The sequence below is a fragment of the Piliocolobus tephrosceles genome, chromosome 8, assembly GCF_002776525.5.
Source record: "Piliocolobus tephrosceles isolate RC106 chromosome 8, ASM277652v3, whole genome shotgun sequence".
NCBI classification, from domain to species: domain Eukaryota; kingdom Metazoa; phylum Chordata; class Mammalia; order Primates; family Cercopithecidae; genus Piliocolobus; species Piliocolobus tephrosceles.
In genome coordinates, this window is record NC_045441.1 from 93826592 (window position 1) to 93845874 (window position 19283).

The 19283-nt window shown below is 35.1% G+C and overlaps 1 protein-coding gene across 1 annotated transcript in view; it reads left to right on the forward strand.

Moving 5' to 3' along the window:
- The window catches only part of MAGI2 (membrane associated guanylate kinase, WW and PDZ domain containing 2), a 1516313-nt gene that overhangs the window by 868248 nt on the left and 628782 nt on the right, over positions 1 to 19283 (forward strand). The window contains exon 3 of the mRNA XM_026448702.1: positions 8497 to 8616. Coding sequence (XP_026304487.1) covers positions 8497 to 8616 — 120 coding nt within the window. The remainder of the gene's footprint in view (positions 1 to 8496; positions 8617 to 19283) is intronic.

The following is a 19283-nucleotide window of genomic DNA, read 5'->3' on the forward strand; positions in this document are numbered from 1 at the left end:
TCTATAAGGCACACATTACTTTATAACCTGTCTATCACGTACAATTCAATGACCCAAACTATATTATTTGCTTTGCTTACTTTAGCTCTATGTTTGCATAAAACCATACTTTGGGATTTTATATGATTGAAAATGAACGTAATAAAATCCAAGGCCTAGACTGGTTGTGTAAAAATTGATTACAGGCATTGTCCAAAGGAATCTATCGGATGTGTGTTTTTATTGGCAGCACACACAAATATGGTGATTGTGTTCTTACTTGCTGATGAGTAACTGACCAACTTAAGTGTCTTCAAGAATCAAAGAGTTAATCAAAGGCTGAATACAGAGGAAGTCACCCTAGCTGTCAAGATCTATTTTTTCCAGCTTGCAGTTGAGAAACACCAGGAAGAAAGGGAGACTATATGAATAAGAACAGAATTCAGTTTCTCACATTCTCACACAATGACCCATCTGCTTAGGATACATTGACTTAATAATTAATTCCAAGTCTGTTTCTTTAGCAACTATGTATTGGGTACCTGCCATGCAGCAAGCACTATGGAATTTTTAATATATCAGAATAGATCACGATAGATGACTGCACTGAGCCATCATCTAAGTAATAATACTGTCTGTCAAGCTGGCGACTCTTTTGAAGAAAAGTATTTTACTAAAACTAGGAAATAGCAGAAAGCTGAGGGGAACTGCGCTTTAGAATTATATTTACCACAAATGCCATGCCCTTTTCTTCCTAAGACAAAAAGAGCAATGTTCCTTCATTTAAACAGTAGATTAATAAAAAAATTTCATTGGCACTCCCGGTTGCCATGGTAACAAAATGACAAGTCGCCTCCATGTGATTTCACTGTGTATCAATAAGCAAACCATTTGGGAGATAATGCATTTTGTTTAGACATGTCTTTTGAGCAGAAGTACTGTATGCTTTCATTAACTCATGAAGGAGGTGTTGTTCATACAGTACTTAATTTAGCAATTAATAAATAAGCTGTTTTGTTTAAGAAATTAATAAAATATGAAACAAAGCCTCAACTTAGTAGCATTTTCTCTTTCAGTTCTATTTTCCTTTGGAGGAGTGGTCTGGAATAAATAATAAGAATAAAATATATAAATCCTGACTTGGATAATAAAACTTATTTTGGACTTTCCTATACACCACTTAGGAAAGCCCCAACCAAAACAAAAGAGCAATAAAAGAAGGTGAGCTTCAGCTATATGATGAATCATCTATATTCCCTCTTTTATTCTCCACATCTTCCACCCTATTTCTAGTGCTGGATAATTACTTGTTATTACTGCTGAGTCTTGCTTTGCTGTCAACTATTCATTTTTTGAGTTGCAAAAGCAACTGTAATTATTTCAGCATAAAAATAAGGTAACCACTTCAAGAAATTTAACTTGTTTCCTCAGTCTAGATATTAATTACCTTTAGCTGCAAATTACCATTGTACAACACTTCATATATATTTTCCTTATTTTTAGAATCATATTACTTTCCAAAGAGGTGTTCATAGATTTCCAATTGCTTTCTCCTTCTTCAGCCACTGTCTTGCCCATTGACATAACACCAACTAATACCTTTCTTCCCAGACACATAGATCTAAAATCATGCTTTCTGGCTTTTGTTGTAGGTGCTATGCCTGCAGGTAAAATTAAATGACCTACTAATCAGGTTTTATGAGCACTTTCACACTTTTCAAATGACTCAGCAAATGGCAAAAACCTTCTAGCAGCCTAGGCCGTAGGCATTACCTGTTTTACATGTCTGTCTACAAAAGACAAAAGGACCTTTGTAACTAGTGGCCAAGCCATTGTGTACTACATCTTAGTGTGTAATCAGACAAAATGGATTTATATCTTGACTCATGTTTTTTTCATACCCAAACAGTAAAAAAGTCAATTTGTGTCTTTAGGCATAATATTTTTTTCTTTATTATAAGTGTTAGCCTGAATGAAGTTAAGTGATTTAAAGCTTTGATTATAATATATTCCAAAAGTAAGATACCACCAATGATATTTGTGAAACTGTAGTATTCTTAGTAGCACTATTAATATTACTTAAAAGGAATGCAGATATTGTTGGCATGGTGTTTATGCTTTTACTTTTTATCATGCCCTTTTTATATCTATTATTTAGCTCAGTGCATAAGAAAATTGGTGAAGAAGTAAATAATGTTTTTATCTAGGATCACATATGTAAAACATTAAAACAAAAATGGAACGTAGATGTCCTCAATTTTTAATCTAAGAATCTTTTTATCACACCATTTTATCACACCACATGATTCTTTCACTTTTTTTAAAAAAAAAAAAAAAGCTTTTAGGTTCTGGGGATACACGTGAAGGTTTGTGACATAGGTAAACTCGTGTCATGAGGGTTTGCTGTGCAAATTATTTCCTCACCCAGGTATTAAGCCCAGTACCCAATAGTTATCTTTTTTGCTCCTCTCCCTCCTCCCACCTTCTGCCCTCAAGTAGATCTCAGTATCTGTTGTTTCCTACTTTGTGTTCCTATGTTCTCACCACTTAGCTCCCACTTATAAGTGAGAACATGCAGTATTTAGTTTTCTGTTCATATGTTAGCTTGCTAAGGATAATAGTCTCCGACTCCATCCATGTTCCCATAAAATACGTGCCCTTCTTCATTTTATAATTGCATCGTATTCCTTGGTGTATATCTACCATGTTTCTTTATCCAATCTGTCACTGAAGAACATGTAGGTTGATTCCATGTGTTTGTTATTGTGAATAGTGTTGCAGTGAACATTCTTGTGCACGAGTCTTTACAGTAGAATGATTTATATTCCTCTGGGTATATACCCAGTAACGGGATTGCTGGGTTGAATGGTAGTTCTGTTTTTAGTTCTTTGAGGAATTGCCATACTGTTTTCCACAATGGCTGAACTAATTTACACTCTAATAACAGTGTATAAGTGTTCCCTTTTCCCACAACCTCGTCATTTTCTTCTTTTAAAAATGAGGGTTGACATGTAAGTGTGTGTGTGCACATACACCAGTCATTAGAACCCACCATGCACTGTCATGTTTATCAATCCTTTGAAAATGATTTTGATAGTTCAGAAATTCCTGTATCGGGCACCAAGATGTTAAGCCAAATGACCTAGGCTAATCCAAGCAATTAGTGAAATAAGTGAAATTTCTCTTTAAGGATGTAGTAAAATATGATCAGGCTCTTTCTGGATCCCCTGCTGACTTCCAGCAGTCTCCCGCCTAGCTATCACTCACCTGGGTAGTGTACAGCCTACCAATATTGTGGGTCTCTGCTCCCCTTCAGGTCCTTTTCTTACAGTCTCTTCTCCTCCATCCTTTTCTCCATACTGTCTAAGCTGACAGAAGTCTCAGTATTTGACCCACTAAACTGTACGTAGGTTCTAACAATATGATTTATGGTCAATTAATAAGATTTAACCCTTTTTAGCATACTATATAACTTTTTATTTTGTATTTAGTATCTGCCTCTCCCTAGTAAAATATTAGTTCCATGAAAGCAGGAATCTTAGTCTGTGTTATTCAGAGAGATAGCTCAAGCATCTAGAATAGTGCTTGGCACATAGTAAGTACTCAGTTAATATTTATGGCAAGACTTCATTAAAAAAAACTATGATATCATTTCTGTTCTTTCAGGCAATAGTACTTAACATATAATCCTTGTCGAGTATTTAAAATGTGCCAGACATTGTCTTAAGTATGTTATATGACTTATCCCATTTGTTCCTCACATTAGCCCTATGAATATGCTACTACTATTGTTCCCATTTTACAGATAAGAAAACTAGAGTTTACAGAAGTGGAGAACCTTGCTCAAGGTAATACTGATAACAAGTGACTGAGTCCCAAAAAGCACAGGCAGCTTACTTTCAAAATATCATCATTTTAAAGTTAGTTTCTTTTTCATTTGAACCAAAGAGTAATTCTAATGATGGAAATTTTAGGTTAAAGAGAAAGAAGAATGACACATGACAAGCCAGAAAGGAGGGTATTACACAAGCAGAAAATTCTTACATTATGTCCTCTCACATGTTCCATCAAGGCAAGCCCATGTAAAGAAACTCCACAAGCTGGTATACCATGAGAGTTGTGTTTTAATGTAAATAATAGAATCATGGCATTCTTTGATTCTTCTTGACTCTCAGTATTTTTCTCTCTCTCCCTTTTCAACCCACTCTTTTGACTTTAGATTGGATAGACAAGCCTTTAGAGAGGAAATGTGATCAACCTTGTGCTTCACCAGGGCTCATCAGGAAGTTCAGTGATGAACGAAAAGAGGGAGGCAGGCACACCAGTGACACAGTCACCGCCTAGTCCAGGAGGGCCATGCTGGGGTCAGAGACAAGACAAACGGGAAGGATGAGGTTGTGGAGCTATGGGACATAGAGCTTGCCAAATATTTGGAGATGGGATAAAGGAGTGAGGGAGGACTCAAAGGTAGGTGACTCTGAGGTGAAAGTTTCAAACTAGCATGACTAGAAGAATGGTGGTGACATAAACAGGGGAGCAAGATGAAGAAATACATTTTCATGATTACATTTTCCTGAAATGCTATCAGATTTGCCACTAGTGAGGGGTGGTATAAAGACATTTTCAGACTTGCAAAATCTCAGACAATGTAGCTTCCATGCAACCTTTGACAGGAAGATTCCGACAGATGTGCTCTGCCACCATGAGGGTGTAGACCACAAAAATAGACATGGGGTCTAGGGAAGAGGTGAAACTGCACAAGACAGAGGCAAAGTGACTCCCCAGGATGATGGTAAAGGATAATCCCTGGATGGCAGCTGACAGTCCAGAATGGAGCTAGTCAGAAGCCTCCAGGAAATATTTCTTCAATAGGATAAACTTGAAAAACTATAAAATGTATTTGTGAATTTTGAGAGGAGATTTATCTCTCAAGGAGGGAGTTTATTTAATGAATAATGAATATGAAAACATACTACATCTAGAGTAATCAATAAGTTACACACGGCCAGGCGTAGTGACTCATGCCTGTAATCACAGAACTTTGGGAGGCGAAGGCAGGGGAATCACAAGGTCAGGAGATTGAGACCAGCCTGGCCAATATGGTGAAACCCAATCTCTACTGAAACTACAAAAATTAGCCAGGTGTGGTGGCACATGCCTATAGTCACAGCTACTACAGAGGCTGAGGCGGGAGAATCACTTGAACCCTGGAGGCAGAGGTTGCAGTGACCTGTTATCTTGCCACTGCATTCTCAGCCTGGGCAACAGAGCAAGACTCCATCTGAAAAAAAAATTTTTTTTAAGTTGCACACAAAAAGTCAGTACACCATAAGTTTCAGCTGGGAATAGATTTACGTAGAATTACTAATGTAAACACTTAACACTAATCTAAACACAAGATTGTTCCATTAGAAGAATGGAAGGAAAGCAGGAAGTGGTATGTGCAGTGGGGTTAGAATTGTAGACAAAAAAGAGTTAGATTCTCATTTTCTTTAAAATCAAGAAATAATTACTAAAGTAAAAAATTAAGAGGCATATTAAAGCATTTAGAGATTTGGAGGTTAAATTAATCAGCTACAATCAGTGTGTTTGACTCTGGATAAAAAGAAAGGGGTACCGGGGACTGAGGGTCTCCTTTTTAAAAATAACAAATCTTATGGAATTGTTTGAAAACTTAAAATATCTGTATATGCAACTTTGACAAATAAAATATTTTATTTATTTAATTTAAAATATGTAATTCTAAAAGAAAGCAAAGGAAAAGAAATTTGTCTTAGCAAGATGGATGATAATTCCAGTAAAGGCTTAATTTTGAAGGAAAAATATGAAAGTAATGCAGATACAAAAAATGAAAATTAGGAAACTTTAGGAAATTTGGTTTCAGATTGTCTCTTACTTTACCAAGAAAGAATGAGCTCATGTCTTGTGCAAAAAGTCAAAGCAGCTGAATATTAGAAAATATTGGGAATATAAGAGGGAGAGAAAAAGAAGAAAATATTGGGAATATAAGAGGGAGAGAAAAGAAGACACACACAAAAGAATTATCAAGCATCAGGAGGATCAAACTGACATTAAGTAATCTGAATTTGTGGAGTACTTTGTCAGAGAAAGTTTGTTTTTTTATAGCAACTGCCGTCAATAATGAAATAACCAACAGTGAACATGGGGGTTAATTATGAGTGGTGAAATCGTGAAGGTGAACTAAAGGAAAGAAGAGATTCTGGTTTTTTCCTAGTACTTTAGTAGTTAGGGAGGCAAGTAAGGCAGATTTGGGGAACACGAGGGAAATCACAAGAGATCAGGGACTGGAGATCATAATTAGAAAGAAGAATAGAATAGGAAAAAAAGGATCAGAGACTGATGTCAAAGATGGAGGTGGCAACATTTGAGATTTTAGAGCAGAACTTCAAGCCACAATGAGGTAGGTGAACTTTCAGTCCAAGTAGGTAACCAGCATCAGTTGGGTCAATAGCAATAGTTGATACTCACTGATGTTGCCTATCACAGAAGGAAGAACTCGATCATAGAAGTCTGAAGTGCAAGATGGAGATGGGAAGCCATTTAGTGAACTGAAAGTACTGATGGGCCTCCCAAGAAGAGCACAACTACAAATGTTCACTAGAATTCGGTACAGCCATGTTACTCCAAACAAGCAAGCAGCCCTGGAAATTGCCCTCAATCATGTGATCTGGGTGCTCACATGGTGCTAGAAATGCATTACCATACTGTGAGCAGTTAATTAAAGTGTGTAGCTTCTGAAATATGCAGATAAATTAGTAAGGAAAATTGAGTCTTTGTTATGTGATTTTTTTCTTAAAGATTGGAGTATGTTCTAAATAAACAGAAAAACAAATTGATTGCCAAAAACCATGCTAATGTACTTTTAATTCACAAGGGTTAAGCACATGAAAGTCAAAATATCGAAAGTTAAGGTTCTCATGGAAACATTAATTTGACAATATTATGCATACTAGATGAAGTTGGTTTGTATTTATAGCAAAAAAGCAGTAGGAAATACTGAAAAATGTGACTCAGTTAAACAAAATAACCAATTCAGGGAAAGTCATTAAATATGATTATGGAAAAAAATTGTTTTGCAACCCCCAAAGACAAGTTATAAAACTTGATTTTAGAAAATAATAACTTCAAATCTTAAAAAATGTTTTCAATAGGAATTATTCATTTTTATCCAAAATCAAATTTTCCTGGCATATTGTACATTCTGACATTAGCTTCTGCTTCTCAGTTGCAGTCCAGATTTGATTCTAATAGACCAAAAGGAGAACTGACTGGCTATTTTCATGACCTAGTTGATAAAGATTTCAAATGCAGAGAACAAAAATAAAATTTAAGGATTTAAAATACTTTTTTAGCATATAGACAATATGGGGGAGTCTATATATATGAAGCCTGCCAATGTGCTACCTTATATATTTGGCCTCTATATTTCTGCATACTTCTTTGCATGTATGCATTATGTAAATTCCAATCTGACCATGAGAATGTCTTATGTAGGTGGCATAGAAAAAGGAAGAAGCTTAGGACATAGTCAGGGAAGGAAGTATTACCTGGAAACAAACCTGCAGCCTTGAATATGTTTCTGTTTCTGCTCTTGCCTCACAAACTGGACAGCATGCCTGGAAGGCTGTGTTCTTCAGGAGAGCTGGACTGAGCTACAGTCTGAGCAGCTGATACTCCTGCCACTTTGGCTCTTATAGCTCCATTCCCTCTATGGGTGATGGAGGAGTCAGGAACAGTGGTCCCATTCAGTAACCCTTGGTAGGGAGTCACTTCAGTCAGAATTAGTGGCAGTAATGAAAGAAGGCAGGCCACATAAGGGGGAGCCTATGTGATGGAGTCAGAGAAAGTTTCTTCCTGTCAAATTTGATACTATATTCCCAGCGTCACAATTACTAGTACAATTTAATTATAACACATTTCTAATTATTATTTAATTTTAAGTAATAGTAAAGGTTTGTGATCCTTTAAATCAAATAAAAATGGTTCTGGGTGTAAATTTAACAAATGAAAACCAACAAACAGTCCTCCCAAGAGAAAGTAGATTATGAAAATAAAAAGATAAATTGACATTTTCCTAAGATTGCTACTTTCCATTGTATTTTATGTCATAGCGCAGCAGTCTGCAGGACAATAGAGGTTCAGTCATTGAGTGAAATATATGAATTCCTGGACTAGCAGACTGCTGGCTCAATATTCAAACCACCTCTTCACAAAGGGCACAATGTTCTGAATTTTTCACTGAAAAATATATGCAGCCATATCACATGGCAATGAACTCTTTATAAGCTTGATGAAGAAAAGTGCTTTGTACATTTACTTTAATCTTTACCCCCTGCTGTTTTCTGTTGCCAAACAAACAGAAGGACAAATGCAAACTGCCAACTTGCAGGATGTACAAACAAGTGGCACTGAATATTCAGAAGTATGGTGGTATTTCTAAAGTTCAACAACAAATCACTTAGCATCTTTCTTTTGTTTTTACTTTTCTTTATTCAGGCACCACAAGGCCACATAAGGAGGGTGAGGTCCCTGGAGTGGATTATATTTTCATCACTGTTGAAGATTTTATGGAATTGGAGAAAAGTGGTGCTCTCCTAGAAAGTGGGACTTATGAAGGTAAGCACAACGTTCCTGAGAAATCTCTTTTTTGTTGGCCTCACATTTTTCTCATTCGATGAAAATGCACTGGGACACCAGGTTACCAATGGGCTGTTTTGGGTTTGAGAGCTTTAATAAGATGAGTTTAGAAATGTATCCTAAAAATGTGAAAATACATCTCAATCAAGTGTACTTTTAATACGCCTAGAGAAAATAATATATATTTTTAAATATATATGTATATATATACCCATTTTATACACACATACACACACACACTGAAGTATTCTTGTGATTGTCTCCTGAGATTAAGCTGTGATCTTTCAGATAAAATGTCTTTATCTCAAGATGTCATCTAAAAGAGGGTAGGACTAGAATTCTAGTCCTGTCATTATCTCTGTGTGGCTTTCTCAAATTACTCTACCTCACTGGCCTTCACTTTTCTCCTATGCAAAATGATGGGGTAGAAAAAATATTATCTGTGAATGAACTCCAAATCTCTACCACAATAGAAGTTTCCTTGTGTACCCAAATCAAACGTGAACAACAAATGAAACCAAAACCTTGAATGCAGGAACTATACCTCAGTGGAAGAAGCACTGAAACATAAGCCAAAATCTCTGTTTCAAAAGAGGCTTCGTTATTTATCTGCTACATAAATTAAGTAACAGTTAATGTCACTAAACCTTAGTAGTCTCATCTGTAAAAGTGGAATTATGGCATTAAAAATGCAAATAAGTAAAAATATGTTGAAATGATTGCACTTATCAATTTGGGTAACATTTATATGCATCTAGTTTATATCTAATGAAAGTATGTATCTGTGTATATATATAATGAAATTATAACATAACTAAAAAAGTAGAAAATAATTTTTCATTCCTACTTCACAGTTACAAAGTATATGTATAGATTATTAAGTGCAAAGATTAGTTTTATTGAACTGCAATTAATAGTGATATTAAAAACAGAATGCATGATATATACTTTGCTGCTTAGCCTGTCATACATGCAAAGTTCAGCAAACATCATCAAATAACATGGGTTTCCCATGTTAACAGTTTAGCCCTCTGCTTTCTCCTCAGTTTATAGTCATGTGTCTCTTAATAAAAGGGATAGTTCTGAGAAATGCATGGTTAGGTTATTTCATCATTGAGGGAATATCATAGAGTGTACCCACACAAACCTAGATGCTACATCCTGGCACATGCTAGGCTATGTACTCTAATCTGTTATTTCCAGGCTACAAACCCGTACAGCATGTTACCATACTGAATACGAAGGTAATTGTAACCTGATGGTAAGGATTTGTTTATCTAAACATACCTAATCATAGCAAAGGTTAAGTTAAAAATACGGTATAAAAGATTAAGACAGTATAGCTATGTAAGGTACCTACTATGAATGGAGCTTGCAGGACTGGAAGTTGCTCTGGGTGAATACATGAGTGAGTGAGTGATGAGTGAATGTGAAGGCCTAGGAAATTACTATACACTACCATGGACTTTATAAGCATTGTACACTTAGGCTGCCTTACATGTACTTAAAACTGTTTTTTCTTCAATAATAAATTAACCTTAGCTTACTGTAACTTTTTACTTTATAAACTTTTCCATTTTTTTTTTTTTTTTTTTTTTTTAACTTTTTGACTCTTTTGTAATAACACTGGGTTTAAAACACAAACACATTGTACAGCTGTACAAAAATATTTTTTCTTTCTTTGTATCCTTATTCTATAAGCTTGTTTTCTATTTAAAATTGTTTTACCTTTTTAAACTTTTTTGTTAAAAACTAAGACACAACCACACACATTAGCCTAGGCCTACACAGGGCCAGGATCATCAGTATCACTGTCTTCCACCTTCACATCTTGTCCCACTGGAAGGTCTTCAGGGGCAATAACAGGCATGGAGCTATCATCTCCTATGATAACAAAGCCTTCTTCTGGAATACCTCCTAATGACCTGCTCAAGACTCCTTGACAGTTAACGTTTTTTAATAAGTAGAAGGAATACACTCCTAAAATTACAGTAAAAAGTAAAATGTGGTAATTATCTAAGCCTGCAATATGGTTGTTTATTATCATTACCAAGTATTATATGCTATACAAAACAGTATATGCTACAACTTTTTTTCTTCAACTTTTAAGTTACATAGGTAAATACGTGCCATAGTGGTTTGCTGCACAGATCATCCCATCACCTACGTGTTAAGTCCAGCATCCATTAGCTATTCTTTCTGATGCTCTCCTTCTTCTCAGTACCCACCCAAAAGGCCCCCAGTGTGTGTTGTTCTCCTCATGTGTCCTTGTGTTCTCATCAACCAACTCCCACTTCTAAGTGAGAACATGCAGTGTTGGATTTTCTGTTCCTGTGTTAGTTTTCTGAGGACAATGGCTTCCAACTCCATCCATGTCCCTGCAAAGGACATGATCTCATTTCTTTTTATGGCTGCATAGTATTCCATGGTATATATGTACCACATTTTCTTTATCCAGTCTTTCATTAACCATTCAGGAAATAGGCATGAGTAAAAGTTTCGTGATGAAGACACCAAAAGCAATTGCAACAAAAGTGAAAATTGACAAATGGGATCTAATTAAACTAAATAGCTTCTGCACAGCCAAACAAGCTATCATCAGAGTGAACAGACAACCTACAGAGTGGAAGACAATTTTGCAATCTGTCAGACAAAGATCCAATATCCAGAGTCTACAAGGAACTTAAAATAATTTACAAGAAAAACACATTAAAAAGTGGGCAAATGACATGAATAAACACTTCAAAAGACATGCATGTGGCCAACAAACATATGAAAAAACGCTCAACACCACTGATCATTAAAGAAATGCAAATCAAAACCACAATGAGATACCATCTCACATGTCAGAATGGCTATTATTGGAAAGTCAGAAAACAGCAGATGCTGGTGAGGTTGCTGTACTTTTACACAACTGGTAGAACGGTAGATTTGGTTATGCTAACATCCACAAACACACATGAGTAATGCATTGCACTATGATGTTACAAGGGCTGCAGTGTCACTGGGAGATAAGAATTTTTTCAGCTCCATTACCATTTTATGGGACCACCATGATATATGTGGTCTGTCAGTGACCAAAATTTCGTTACACAATGCGTGACTGTTTTTAGTTTAGTGAACTGTAGTCATTCAAGAACTCAGTATTTTGAAGTTATTAAAAATATTGAAATCTCTTCCATTAGCATTTATAAGGCAATCTAGGTGGAGACATTTGCCTAAATTGCGGCTGAGACGTTGAATTGCTTCTTGCTACATTTACAGGAAATAGGCAAAAATACCCAGGAAAAGGAAACAGTTTTATGCATTAGTGCTGTACCTTCTTCATATGGTCAAAAATAAAAGATAGTAGAGATGGATTGAAAACATTTTAAATAAAGAAGTTGTGTTAATAATATAAAGCTGCCTTAAACCATATATGAAAAATAACTCTGTAAATCATGGAAAATAATTTTATCAAAGATGTTAAATAATACATTTTACAGAATAATTTCCCATGGGCTTTGTGACATTATTTAGTATCATTCATTAGTTTGCATCCTTTTAATGATAATGTATTATACTTTATAACCTTATTTAAATATCATTTATGTAAGAATGAACCAATGGCTTACCATACGAGATCATTAAAAGAGTAGTATGATTAACAATATGACTTTTTGTTTATAAAAATAAAAACTGATTTTATATAAGCTGAAAAATTACATCAAATGTTAATGGTAAATCTCCATTGTTCTCATGATACACTAGATGTCGTGACATTTAATACCAATATTTTAAAATACAGCTTAAACTTTAGGTTCCAATTCACTTTTGAAAGTAATGTCCTGAAACTGTATGAACATAACCAAGTTTTGTGAGCCAGAATGGGTTACTCTGAATCTTTTTCAGACAGCTTTTCAGTATGGCAGTTTAGTTTGCTGGGTTTGGTGCCAACTTAATTGGACTAGTGTGCATAGAGCTGGTTATTGGAGAGTAAGGCTGACTTACGTATAAGACTTTGACAATTGTATCAATACCATTGCTTAAAAATACACATTGTATACATGGATTAATAAGAATTTCTTTTCTCGGGTCTCATAATGACCTGGGTAAACACCTAGGGAACATTCTCAAACCTCAGGATCTTCAGATTTTCCTGTAACTATAGCTGAGGAACTAGCAAAATTCACCTAATAAAAATTGCTGCATTTCTTCACTACTTGTCGTAAGCTCTAGACCTAGGGCTACCACTTAATGTGTTTTTTGGGGGTTTTGGTTTTTTGTTTTCATTTTGTCAGGGAAAACTAAAGAATGTCTTTTTGCACTGTTGGTACTTTCAGGATATACAGAATTCTGTGCTGCTCAACTAGACAAAGACCTGAGAACTTTTATATTGAGAAAGCTAGCAATTAGTGGTTTAATAAAAAGCCTCATTTATTTAAATTACACATTCTCCCTTCTGCAGCGTTTAGGTCATTGCACCCTTTCCTCCTCCTCGTCTAGTGCAGTCTCATGCCTTTGCAGTATTGTTTACAGCTCTGGGTCAGACCAGAAAATTCACCTATGATATTCTGTGAATACACCAAAGAAAATAAGGAATTGAGTTACTCTCAGCCTAAAGGTTACAGACCTTCTGTTAACTATGTGGGGTCTGTAAAACTGAAAGAGGGTCCCGGAATCTAACCCACAAACCAGAGCAGCAAGACTGCTAATGAAACTGGAGGTAGAGCCATAACCCTTGTTTCTTCTTGCTTATCTGAAATGCTTCCAAAATTGGTGTAATTATTGTCAGGGATATTAGGAACTACTTAATTTTTTTTTCTTTTTTTTTTTTTTTCTATTCACAAAGATCAAGAGAATCCTTTATAAAATGTCTAGTTTAAGCTGCTAATCATAGAGAAAACCAATTTTATGGTGTTTCTGTGCTTCAACCTCACCACTGGGTTTTAGAACAGAAAGCACTCACCTGAAAAATAATTATGAGGAAAAAGCATATTTTAAAAATATTTTTATATGTGTGCATTTTTCTTTTATTGCTAATTCTCATTTTAAACTTGCTGGATAGATGTGGCTAAAGCATAATTTGTCCTTTGGTTAGAAATCAGATAGATTGCCCTGATTTGTAGTCCTGCCTTTTAAGCCTTTTAAGAAATTAACTTAAAGTCCTTGTTCCAAAAGAGCAATTTTGTTACTTCCTGGAGCCTGCAAGGAAGGGCTTAATGTGCTTTAGTTACCATCTATAGCTATGCCACATGGCTGTAGGCAGGGTTTTAGTTGATTCTTAAAGCCTTTCTTCTGCTTCCACCTCCCCATTCTGAAGGCCTCATTGAATTTGATATAGAACATCTGCTGAATAGCCTTGCATGTGAAATGCCTGGAGGACTTGGCCATGATGGTACCCATCAGGTGTTGGTAAAGGGACTCTTTTGCATGACTTGGATGATTTCATCCTCACCTTTCATATTGAATCAGGTTTAAAATTTAGTTGATAAATTTTATTGTTAATAAATTGATTATTAATAATCCATTATTGATTAATAAGCCCTACTGATGAGTCTGACAAAATCTCAAGTAACATAGAAATGATGAACCTTCATGTTAGGACTGAAGGTGTTGACTTCCTGTGAAACACAGACCACAGAGCTCTTTGGATGAATGCAGATAATTCCCTTGGATTCAAGGTCACCTACAGGTAAAGGTGAGATGCCAAGAGGTGGAATGAAATTAGTAAGTATGGCACTCTAAAAAGTACTCCAAGTACCTGTAAGGAAGACAGTTCTTTGGGAACTGTCCAAAGTGCTGAGACTCCAAATCAGCAAATCCTGCCTGACCTACTTCTTCCAGGTCTCTGTGATTTTACATTCGTGGTTTCACTCAATACTTACAGTTGTCTTCCTCAACCTGTGTGCTGAATGTCATCATTAACTAAACCTGCCTCCCCTGATCCGTGCCTGGACTGATTTCATTTAATTCACCTACTGAGATAATCCACAACTATGTTCCAGAACACTACTTCTTTTTTTTTTTTTTTTTTTTTTAATTATACGTTAAGTTCTAGGGTACATGTGCATAACGTGCAGGTTTGTTACATATGTATACATGTGCCATGTTGGTGTGCTGCACCCATCAACTCGTCAGCACCCATCAATTCATCATTTATATCAGGTATAACTCCCCAATGCAATCCACATCTGCTACTATATTAGACTGTTTTGTTTTTAAAATAAAGCTATTTTTCTATCTATTGAAAAGGTCATTGATCCTAGAGTTAAATGTTTTCTTTAAATGGACATAAGCCCACTTGTAATATTGTCCCAATTTTTAAGGGGATCAAATCAAGACCAGCAAGTTATTTAGGCATCTGACAGAATACAGTACAAACATGACATTTCCCTCCTCTTAAATGTTGTGGTTTCTTATAATCATGGACCCTAGTATACACATAGACCTGAGCCTACTGCAAACACCACACCAGGTTTCTTGAACAATTTTTTTAAGAGGACTGTGAAATTTAAGTTTTCTCATAACTACATAAAGGAGTGCTGTACTTCATGATGTAGCACATAAAATCCTATAGAAATTTAAGTATTAAGTACAAATAATTTTCTAGGCAATTAAGCTAAACACTCCTATGATGAGATAAGATGCATAACAAATTCTGTGCAAATCTATTTCATTTTACTAAAATCAACTTTTATTTTAGCATAGGTTGATGTTGAAATTTTTAATCAGAAATTTTGAATCTACAATCAAGATAGCATCGCGTGATAAAGAGATACTCATTAAAAAAAATCATTATTGGCACCACAGATCACCTTGAGCAAAACTATTCTATCAGTTCAAATTTCTAACCACTGAAATATAAATAATATTTTTTGAAAGGCATATCAATGCTTAAATTGATGCTAAGATTTTTGTCATTTTAGAAGATCAAAATGATTTCATTTTTTCCCTTTGCACACTATTACAAGAGGAAATTTTTACTGTGTAAGTAATAACCTTCATAACAGCAGTAGATTCTTGGCGCTTACAGATAAAAGGGTCCAGCTGGTTTTTACCTATCCAGGTTATAGCATTTTTTACTTTTGACTCCTGTTTCTGGCAATATTTCTGTTGTGGAAGGTTCTAAGCCATGCATTTGGGTGTACTTTTTAGGAACACTGACCATTTACAAATAAAGCTCACTAAATGTTTATTTGACCAGTAGAGGAAAACATAGTGAAGATTTATACCCCTTGAAAGTTTTAAAATGCCAGAAATTTTTGGTAAGTGATTCAGTTTGTGTTCAGAATTATTGACAGATAGTGTACGATTTTTGCATGCCATGTTGGTTCAACATAAGGCACTAGGAATGGAAGTGTCATTGTCTTCTACAATGAAGTACAATTTGCTTTCAGTTTAGGAATTTTTTGAGCCCAACTTTTTCAAAATATGCAACATAAATGCCTATTTCTAAGCATGTTTTTCTCCCCAAAGAGACTAGAAGGACTGACATAAGCAATTAATGATTTTAATATTATCATGTAAATCATATAAAAGTATTAACTTAAAGACTAATACAAGAGAAAATGAAGTGATTTGCTCTGACACCTTAACTACAATATTAACCTGTTTACTGTTTGTTCTGTAAGTTTTTTGTTCCATTGTAGCTGACAGAAATATAATTAAAGTAAGGTCAATATGCATGGGCATAGGATTCACTTCTTTGATTCTCTCACAATCCATAATAATATTAGATAAAACCTAAGGTTCAGAAACTGTGATGTGACCGTTTAATTCATTTTTTTCTCACACTCATGTATTTAATTACAATGATTTGCTAACTCTCGTGCACATCTCCTAGTGATTTTTTATGTTTCATTTTTAATGGACCAATAATAATTGTGTATATTTATGGGACATAATGTGATGTTTCAAAACACGGCACTATGGAATGATCAAGTCAGGCTAATTAACATCTCTAGGAATTCAATATTTGTTGTTTCTTCATGATGAGAACATTTGAAATTCTTTTTTTAGTGATTCCGGAATATACAATACATGATGACTAACTATAGTCACCATGCTGAGGAATAGATCACTAGAACCAATTCCTCTTTCTAACTGAAACTTTGTATCATTTGACCAACATTTCCCCTTTATCTGTCCACCCTCTGTCCTTCACAGCTTCTGGTGACAACCACTCTACTGTCCACTTCTATGAGTTTGACTTTTTTCAATTCCAGATATAAGTGAAATCATGTCGTATTTGTGTCTCTGTGCCTGGCTTAAATCACTCAATATAATGTCTTCCAGGTCCATCCATGTTGTTGCAAATGACAGAATTTTCTGCTTTTTAAAGGCTGAATAGTTTCTATTGTATATACCACAATATGAAAATCCATTATCTAATGATTGACACTTCAGTTGTCTCCATTTTTATCTGAAACACTTCAAAAATTCACCCAGAAAAAAATGTCCTTTGAGTGGGAAGAAGAAAAATCACGACTTCAAATATTTTACTTATGTTTCTCCCTACTGCTTTAACAAACAGAATCTATTAACCTTGATGAATTAGGTGCATATTTTCAAACCCTCTGTGTTGTTTTTCTGAGTGGACAAAAAATTGGATAACAAAACTGATAATACATCATAATTTAATGTGTGTATTGCTGCAGCTATGACTATATATTGTAATATATTCACTGGATCTGACAACTCCATGACTTTCGAATACAGTAAATTTCCTTATTCTATAAGAGGCACATGAGAGAGTCTTGATGAAATTGATTCCAACTGTTTTTAACTTAAGAGTTCATGTTTCTCTGAAATATCCCCGTAGATATAAGCAGTGGCCTCTTGCATGTCAAGTCTTGGATTTAACACATAGACCTTAATAAAGCAAACATTTTATTTACCCTAGTCTTTCTCAATGGTGCCCTAATGTGATGACAAAGGTTTTTCAGATATTTGTTCTATGCATTAATGATTTGAAAGCTATACCCTGATGCCCTGTTGTATAAGTCATTTTTGTATTTGAATTTAAAATCTGAAAAAGAAAACTTCAGACATTCTTTCCTTATATCTTCTATATTCCTATTTTGGGGGACAAAGAATAAAATCTAGTTGACCTCAGGTCTAGTATTTCTCTCAGGGGAAATAGAAATCATCCACACTGGAAAAATCAATGCCCTAATTTTTATTGCTAAGTAACTACTTTATTTAAATCATTGATATCCAACCAAGTTATAACAGATGTAGATGGTTTTATGAATTATTTTATAAACTGCAACTTTTATTCAGACTGCACAAAAACAATATCTGAAACTTTGAGGCCTCTATTGACCATACTGTAAACAGAAATACTGAGCGGCCTGATTAAAATGTATACAGTAATATTTGTCAAAATACTCTGCTGCCTATGTTTAAAAGTAATCATGTTATAGAATATTCACACTGTATGAAAGCTCCGCCTTATTGAAGGCTTGGAAACCCTCGTTATTATGGCAAATCATTCATAACACTAGATTAAAATTTAATATCAGCATCTCCTTGACTAATAGTTCTCTTAGATCCGTTACAGGTTGTATCTATATGTAGCAACCAGATAAAATCAGGATCAATTGTCCACATATCATGGCTGTAGAGAACTGATTCCATGAAAGGGTATTCTGAAACACTCTACAAATATGAATTTTTAGGGACCAGTAGAAAGCACAAATTAATATTAATTATAAGTTACAACAAAATGGAAAGTTTGACTTACACTGTCTTCAACCTATTTATTTTAGCTATAGTGGCCTCCTTTCTGTTTCTCAAACAACCGGCACATTCCTACCCACACAGGATCTTGAATTTGTTATTTCATTTTCCTGGACTACTTTTCTTCCTAATATCCACCTGTTCCTTTTCGTCACTCTGTGATATTCATCCAAAAATCTGGTCTTCAGGGAGCTCCTACCTGACTACCTTATCCAAAATCGGATTCGCTCTCATTTTCTATTCCATTCCAATTATTTATTTTTTATTGCACTTATAACTGACCATGTATTCTATACCCATTTGTTTGTTTATTTATTGTCAGTATACCTCACTAGAAAGTCAACTCAGGGGGGTCAGAACATTTGTTTGAATTACTGTTCATTTTCAAACAGAATAATCTCTGGCACCTAAGGAGTGCTCAATAAAGGTGGGTTGAATGAATCGATGAATACCTGAGTTTCTTCTTCTAACTCAACAATAAGAACCCCTCTACCCCCACATAGAGATTTAGCCTGACCTAAGACTCTGGGACATACCCACTTCCTAGTTCAGAATGCTCTAGGCCGATACTTTGAAGCTGCATCATCCATTTGGCCTTAGAATCTAGTCCTGAGTTAACCACATGTCATAACTCTGATAATTTCGTTTTTGTCTTAATTCTTGTCATTAACATTGTGTGCCTCTGTTTCTCTCATATGTTTCCCTCTCACTTTATCTGGGATGTTGTTCTTATCTTGCTATGGCCATTCCGATAGTGTGGTTTTCCCTACACTAATTCATAGTCTATCAAATCGCTCAAACTCAAAACAGTACATTTGGTCGACAAAACTGTACCTTCAGTCACTCCCTACACACACACACATACCAAAGTTCTATGTATTTTACTACCTATGAATTAATGATAATTACCCTTCTCTAAAATT